Below are 8,144 nucleotides of genomic sequence, written 5' to 3'. Positions count from 1 at the left end.
AGAGCATGTGACCTTACCAATATGACTGGTAGAGCGAGGGAGGGAGGGAAGGCAGGGACAGAGAAGAAGGGGGTGCGCTAAAAAGATAAAAGAACTTGGGATTTTAGTGGGCTCTGGTTATGTCATTGACGGTTAGAGGAAGGGCTTTAAGAATTGAGTCAAGGATGTTGTTGGTGTGTGTGTGTGTGTGTGTGTGTGTGTGTGTGTGTGTGTGTGTGTGTGTGTGTGTGTGTATGGCACTCCTGGGCCCACATAAATCACTGATTTCCCACTCATGGCACAGTGTCTGTTTTATATGAAAACACAGGTATTATATATTTAGGTGTAGTTTTCCTCAGTGGTACTGTTCTAATGGGTTGTTACTGAAACACAAACACACTAATACACTGGAATCAGTAAATATCGGTGTACTGTTCCTTACAGACTATGCCATCAGTGATCTCATGTCAATGAGAAATAATGTAATCATTGATATGACATGCTACTTAATGCATATGTAGTACTACTTACTGTATATGTAGGAGGGGTTTACTTGTTTTTTGGGGGGAATGTATTTAGTGACGTCACCCGAGCAGCCAGCGCCCCTTCCACGCGCGAATCCGACAGGCGTAAATATGGCGTAGCTGTCAGACGCGCTAGAAAGACAAATATTTACTGATATAAAGATGTTTTCGTCGTAGTAAATACGGGATTTTATTGCATTTACCAAGTCAGATATTCTTTATTTCAACTAGCTGCTAGTGTTTTGAGTATTTCAAGCTGGATGGAAGGTTTGCGGCTAGAAGAAAACATAAAGGGGCGGGTGCGAGTCATTCCTGGCTAGTTCCTACCTGACTAGCCACTCCGCTATCGTTATAGCTTATCTAACGTCACAGGCTAGTGACACAAACAGCCCTCCAGGTGAACAGTCAATTTGGACAAACACTAGCTAATAATAATAATTTTATGACATAGCTAAGACATTTATATAGTTAACGTCGTTAGATCTGGCTAGTAACGTTAGATGTGTAACAGTTATTTCTTATCGCGGATGCTATTATTGCGCTCTGTAATTTTTTTAACTTTCTGTAGCTAACGTTAGTTGTTTGTATTCATTTAGCTCGACTGTCAGCCAACGTTCGCTTCCTAGCTAGCTAGCTAGCTAGTTAGCTAGACAACACTAACAATGTCGGATAACCAGAGCTGGAATTCTTCGGGTTCCGATGAAGATTTGGAGACCGCGGAATCGGGAGTCGGACAGCCTGTTGTTGGAATCGCCGAGTACAGTGGAATCCTCAGCAAGGTAACTGATCTGACGTCAAACCTGACTTGAGTTAATTAGCTAGCTAGCTAACGTTAACTACCGTAGCGAGGTGGCTGAGATGGGTAGCTAGAGACAGCTAGCTAGCCATATGCAGGGCTCTACAGTGCGACCATTTTACTCGCATATGCGCCTACATATTTTACTGTGCGACCCGTAATTATTGTTTAGGTGCGCCTAGAAAAAAATGTAAGATTGTAACTTTATTAGCTTTGCGCTTCTAAATGTGTTGTGTGCGCCTACATTTTCCCAATGTATGTGCTCCAAGTAAAAAAAGTTTAGCGTAGAGCCCCTATCTGGCTATACACCGCAATTGCGCTATGTATATTATTAGCCAATAATATACATAGCCTATAAGCCTACTGTAGTGATATGGACTAATTAAACGATAGTGTTGGTTGACAAAGTGTCAGTCCTACTGTTGTTGTGCACAAGAACCAAAGCGCGCGAGCTCTTGTTTTGTGTTGTTTGTACATTTTTTTTACATTTCAAACTAGCTAGCCAAACAAAGGTAACCAAACCAGGCACACACACTGTCTAGCTGACAGCTGGCCCATCTTAACTCGATCGTGGTTTCTGAAAGCCTTTAACAAAACGGTAGCTCGCTAACGTTAGGCATTAGCAAGCAGAATATTATCTAGGTAAGCATCTAATTGAAAGCTGTGTGGGTTGCCATTCTAAAGTCTGTCCATAGAAATAGAATGATCATTCTATTTATGTGGCCTTAATGGCCAACCCAAACAGGTTGAGAGTATAGCACATCATAATCATGCTAAACTCACCTGCGTTATCATAGTAAGCCCTGTACATGTGATAAATTAATTTTAGATGGATGAATGGGTTTTCTCTTTACATAGTTAACTCTTTCACACAGCCTTGTGAGTGCATGCTTGCCACAGATTATTACATCAGACTAATGCCACAGTAGAATACTGCATCAAAACAGTAGTCAACAAACCGATATGAATTTAGAAGGTAATCATATGATTCTACCTTCCTAGTGTTTCGTCAACTACCCATTGTGTGATTGAAGTGGTTGTTGTCGTCCAATCTAAGTGTCTCATTTAGCTTTTTCAGACTGAAGTGGCCAACTTGTGCCAACAATATGTCATTACATAGGGCAAAAAGGTGTATTGTGTTTGATTATTGTGCGCATCCTCGTTATAGCATGACCACATTGTGAATTCCTCCCTCCCTCAGAGCTAAGTAACTTTAATTTGCATTCCATTACCTCTCCTTCAGTGGACCAACTACATCCACGGCTGGCAGGATCGCTGGGTGGTTCTGAAGAACAACACTCTGAGCTACTATAAGTCTCAGGACGAGAGAGAGTTTGGCTGCAGAGGGTCCCTGTGTCTCAGCAAGGCTGTCATCACTGTGAGTACACTGCACAGTACTATAGAGTAGACTACTATACTATGTTACTGTACTACTTTATAGATGCTTATAGGGCCAATCAGCAGTTTAAATAATAACAAAGCATCCTCCCCGCCACTGTTTCGGTAAAAAGCTGAGTGATGGGGCTGGAGAAATGTAATCACTCTAAAGTTCATAGACAGAGCTATGGATGCAGGGACTGACCATCCATGATATCAACATTATAGTTTAAACCATGTTTTGAGGCTTTACAGTATAAATTTACATTTACTTTGTTTACAAACATTGGAGTAAAATAAGCTTATATTCTGGGTTCTGATGATTCTTCAAGAATCAATGGGTACATATCATTAATTTCATTAAGTCCAGAAATTGATGTAGCAATTGCTGATTGATCCTTTTAAGTCTGTGTCCAAATCTTAATGATGAGAGAGAGTTCCCTGTGTGTTAGAAAGGCTGTCCTGTAAGTAGACATCCAACTTCAAACCTACAACACAGTGTCTTGTCTTACGTCTTGTCTTGGTGCCCTGCCAATATCAAGATCCATCACATACATACTTCTGAGCTCTTATTGATTTCTGACTCCAGTTGAGAACCAGTTGAATGAATGGATATGTGAAAGATTTGGAAGTGGTATTTTATGGACAGTGTAACAAGCTAGAGAGGGATCAACTATTGACATGGATATCCATTTAATATTAACTCTGAGAGGTGCATTGCATCTAAAATGTGCCCTCCTTATAAACAACTAAGAAATGAGAGTTGAGTGCATAATACTGTTGTTTAAATTTTAAAACAACAACACAGAACTCCTGATTTAGACTTATTGCTGGAGGGTAAGTAGCTCCTCAGGTGACTGCTGGTTTTAACACAACACTCTTATCTAGGGATCAACTTAGGCTCTACTCAGCCCTACTCAGATCCTTTCACAATGCGTCTATCCATCAGTCTCTCCAGGATTCTGCGATGGCAATTTTGTTTGCAAAATCAACAATTCCCTGCATGTTATGTGAGGGCTTGCAAATTTGACCACTGTACTATTTTTGCATAAAACTGTCAAATCGTTATCGCATAAAACTGACCCATTGCTGCAGTACAAAAAGAGGGACTGCAATTTCAACCCATCACCACACAAATAATATGGTTCAATAAAGCGACACGTCAACAAACATTTTCCATTGTCAGTGCATTTTTTGTGACAAATTGGACAAAATCATCACATACTGCCATGCACAATGTCAGAATTGCTGCAGCAAAGTCTACCGTTTTGCCCACAAATTTCACCAAAAATCCCTTCATGATCCTGGAGGGGCTGATTCTTCTTTCCTTGAAGTAACCACTGATCTAACAGTATAAGATCAAGGCTAGGTGACAGCTATCATAGATTTGACCAGTCCAGTTATGTCATTCACTGACTATAAGGAGGATAATGACATGAATGACAAAGGTTGGGTTCAAAGGTCAGGTTCTCATGGTAACTCATTAATTAACTGCTATATACAGTGCCTTCGGAAAACATTCAGACCACTTTACTTTTTCCACATTTTTGCTAATTTATAATATTAAAAAAATCACATTTACATAAGTATTCAGACCATTTACTCAGTACTTTGTTGAAGCACCTTTGGCAGCGACTACAGCCTCGAGTCTTCATGGGTATGACGCTACAAGCTTGGCACACCTGTATTTGGGGAGTTTCTCCCATTCTTCTCTGCAGATCCTCTCAAACTCTGTCAGGTTGGATGGGGAGCGTCACTGCACAGCTATTTTCAGGTCTCTCCAGAGATATTCTATCAGGTTCAAGTCCGGGCTCTGACTGGGCCGCTCAAGGACATTCAGATACTTGCCCTGAAGCCACTCCTGCATTGTCTTGGCTTTGTGCACTCCTGCGTTGTCTTGGCTTTGAGACTTGTGCATGAAGCTGCTCCCCAATTCACCACAAGGGCTAGCCGGCCGCAGCGAGCTGTAAGCGAGAGTATGCAAGCATGCAACTTACCTCTACCTTGGCACTACAACACTAGACTCGTCACATGCACCCTGCGGTTGCCTGCCGACACACACACACACACACACACACACACACACACACACACACACACACACACACACAGCGGGATGAATGAGTGACCTGTTCCCAGGCTGGTCAGAATTGTCAACCTATTCAGTCTTTATTTATTCAGCTTCATCCATTCTCTACCACTGTAAATATTAACTTCAACTGTAATGTTGGCCATGTTCCAGACCTGGGGAGTGTACTTTCCAAAACTGAAGCTTCCATGGCATTGATCATAAACAATCAACAAAAACTACCATAGGATTATTAAATGCCCCATGGCTCAGACACAATCTGATTAGAATGTCAAATGAGACACACACACACACCAGCCAGGCGGGGGAGAATGGCTTGCAGGCACCAGCCAGGCGGGGGAGAATGGCTTGCAGGCACCAGCCAGGCGGGGGAGAATGGCTTGCAGGCACCAGCCAGGCGGGGGAGAATGGCTTGCAGGCACCAGCCAGGCGGGGGAGAATGGCTTGCAGGCACCAGCCAGGCGGGGGAGAATGGCTTGCAGGCACCAGCCAGGCGGGGGAGAATGGCTTGCAGGCACCAGCCAGGCGGGGGAGAATGGCTTGCAGGCACCAGCCAGGCGGGGGAGAATGGCTTGCAGGCACCAGCCAGGCGGGGGAGAATGGCTTGCAGGCACCAGCCAGGCGGGGGAGAATGGCTTGCAGGCAGGAGTCATGAGGAAGGACAATTGGGTTCCAAGTTCTTGTGACTGGATTGAATACTATCTACTGCTCTTCAATTGAACAGATTGCCTTTATTCTGGAATGAAGACACCCCCCCACACTTTCTCTTACTCATTCTATTTTTTCACTCAGTCTCCCTCCCTCTCTCTGTATGTCTGTCCCTTTCTGTATGTCTCTGTATATGTGTATATTAATATCAGCCTTTGCATGTGAGTGTGCATGTGGCTCTGACACACTCTACAATTCCTCTTGTATTGAAGACTCCCAAATAAGGTTTACACTCCTCCGTTACACAAAGTGTGTCTCTCTCACTGAAGTGGAAGAGGTGTCTGCTGCTTGCCTGAGGCTGTTTTGGCAGCAAAATATACACACACATTGTCATTCTCCAGTGCTCAGTGATCACCAGTCAGGTTAGAACATGCAGGTGGCTTTACTTCCTTGTCAGTGTTAACAGACATGGTATCATGTCAGCAAGACAGAGGAAGGTGTATGTGAGGTCACAGGGTTACACTTAAGCTCATAGCACCTCGCGCAGTGTGTGTGCGTGTGCGTGTGTGTGCGTGCGTGCGCTGAGGGAAGCAGAGAAAACAGTGGAAGACCGAGAAAGAAACGACCCAGGAAAAGAGAGCTAGAAACTCAGAGGGACACTGCCTCTTCTGAGCCAGATGGGGCTGACGATGCTTTAAACCCCTGCTCTGTCTTTGTCAGTCTGTCTGCAGTCTCTGCTGCTGCTCTGCAGCCATTCAGCTGATTTGGTGGGAAATGAACCGTAGAGGTCTCGCTTTTATTCCCTCCCTCTGGTGGTGTGTGTATGTGTGGTCTGTGGTAAATTCGAAGCTCGAGCCAGTGTATCGGTTGAGTGGTCAAATAGCACAGATCCTTGTCGATCTGCAGCATGGGCATTTTCTCTCTAATTCATTCTCTGTGTCTCTCTGTGTGTGGATTTAGATTGTCAGCTGAATGCTATTAAAGTGTGACTTCTCAAAGCATAAACACAACTGAACAGAAGGGGGATGTGTGTGTAGGTCAACCAGTTTGTGAAAGAGTAAAGCCTGCTGTCCTGGCTACACACAAGCAGGTGGTCCACCAGACTGTGGGACTGAGGTTTAAAGAAGGTGCATGTTCTATTGTCACTCTGGCTTTTCATAGCAGTACTAGAAAATAGGCTTGGGAGATATATTGTATTTCAAAATAAGATTTTCTTTGCGGGGGTTGGTGGGTGCGATGCCATTGCTTAAATCTAAATGGAAGTATAACTAAGAAATCGAAGATGTGTCAAATAAATGATATCCAGCTCAGGGCTCCAGGTTTGCGTTTGGTTGGTAACTTGCTAGTGAAGTGGCTAGATGTCAAGATCAAGCTTCTTGGTTACTGCAGAGACATTCAATCCCCTCCTGGATCCAGATCCTTGTTGCCTAAATTGATTTGTTTGCCCATTCGATAATACCGTATACCCTGGCATGGTACAGAAACGGTATGAAAATCTGGGTTCTGCCCAACCCTACAAGAAAAGCAAACATGAAAATGGTATGCAGCATTGTTCATAGGCCTTCTGTATGCCTGGATCTTTTTGAAATTGGGCCTATTTTTCATTGGGTGGTCTGAGAATGAATATGGTCCGTTTTGTTTATTCCCAGCACATTAATAAAAGTGTGAGTGACCCTGCTTATGATTACAGCAAAGCACACTCTTTAGTGATCAATTCCTCAGTTCAAAAGGCTGGAGATCAGCAAGAACCCTGCCTGATTTGTGTAACAGAATAATATAGGCCTTTGGCCTCGCCACTCAGAATGACACTAGTATCCATCATTAGCTCCAGATTTAGCTCCAGCTCTCCTCCCTTTAGGGGCTAGGAGACAGACGAAACAGGAGGGAGCCTCTGTTGATTGATGCTCTCTCTCAGCCAAGGCCATCGGCAGTGATACTATCTGAGCAAAGCTGGCAAATCAGAGTTCAAGAAGCATTTACAGATGTCAATGTCAGTAAATTCAGCATTCTTCTCTTTGCCCACCTCAAACCCTCCAGCCCATTTAGGGTGTTATTGCAGAGGGAAGCTCTTTGATTGGTTTAACATGTCCAAGGAATGGCTGAATCTGGGTTGTTCAGTAATATTGTAGGGAGAGGAAGAGCAGGGGCAATCAGAGTTGATTTGAAGGGGTTATTGAAATGGCATATTCACTGCAGTTTACAGCCAAGACTAGAATTCTTTACTCAATAGAAGGAAAATAATGCATTATTGCATTGTGTTATAGCCTAGGTGTGATCATTTTCTTGTCCCTAAGAAGTATTAGTAGTATTAGACCTAATATTAAGGTAATGAATGATGGATTGCATATGCTTCTAGGGCTAGACTACACCTCTCTGGTCTGTCTTCACGGTGCTCTTTGCGCAATTACGCACCTGACCTCCGCTGCCTTTCAGCTACAGCTTTTCCTCTTAGCCCTTGGAGTCCCAGGAAACGCTAGACTACAATAGCTTGTTGTACACTTAATTCAAGCATTTTATTTACTTCTACTAGCCTATCAAGGAGAATTTCCAGCTTGATCTTGCTTGCTGATTGTAAAATAGGCGGAGAGAGCGCTAGCTGTTCCCATGTGCTATAGGCTATGCAAGCCTCCGCTATTCCTCTTCACTTGAAATCCCAGGAAAAGCTATAGGCTACAAAAGCTATAGGACATGTTTTGTTTTTTATACTAAGCCTAATGGTCTTTTTGTCAAG

General features: G+C 43.5%; 1 protein-coding gene across 2 annotated transcripts in view; it reads left to right on the top strand.

The window, feature by feature from the left end:
• Window positions 1-572: 572 nt before the first annotated feature.
• LOC106567816 (ceramide transfer protein) overlaps window positions 573-8,144 on the top strand; it is a 54,697-nt gene continuing 47,125 nt past the window's right edge. For both annotated transcript variants that reach the window (XM_014137589.2, XM_014137581.2), the window contains exons 1-3: window positions 573-900; window positions 1,100-1,282; window positions 2,543-2,677. In XM_014137589.2, coding sequence (XP_013993064.2) covers window positions 1,166-1,282; window positions 2,543-2,677 — 252 coding nt within the window. In that variant the 5' untranslated portion in view covers window positions 573-900; window positions 1,100-1,165. The remainder of the gene's footprint in view (window positions 901-1,099; window positions 1,283-2,542; window positions 2,678-8,144) is intronic.

This window comes from Salmo salar, chromosome ssa01 (assembly GCF_905237065.1).
Source record: "Salmo salar chromosome ssa01, Ssal_v3.1, whole genome shotgun sequence".
In the NCBI taxonomy this organism is placed as follows: domain Eukaryota; kingdom Metazoa; phylum Chordata; class Actinopteri; order Salmoniformes; family Salmonidae; genus Salmo; species Salmo salar.
Note: the sequence above shows the minus strand (reverse complement) of the source record. Positions and strands in the feature narration are given on the sequence as shown.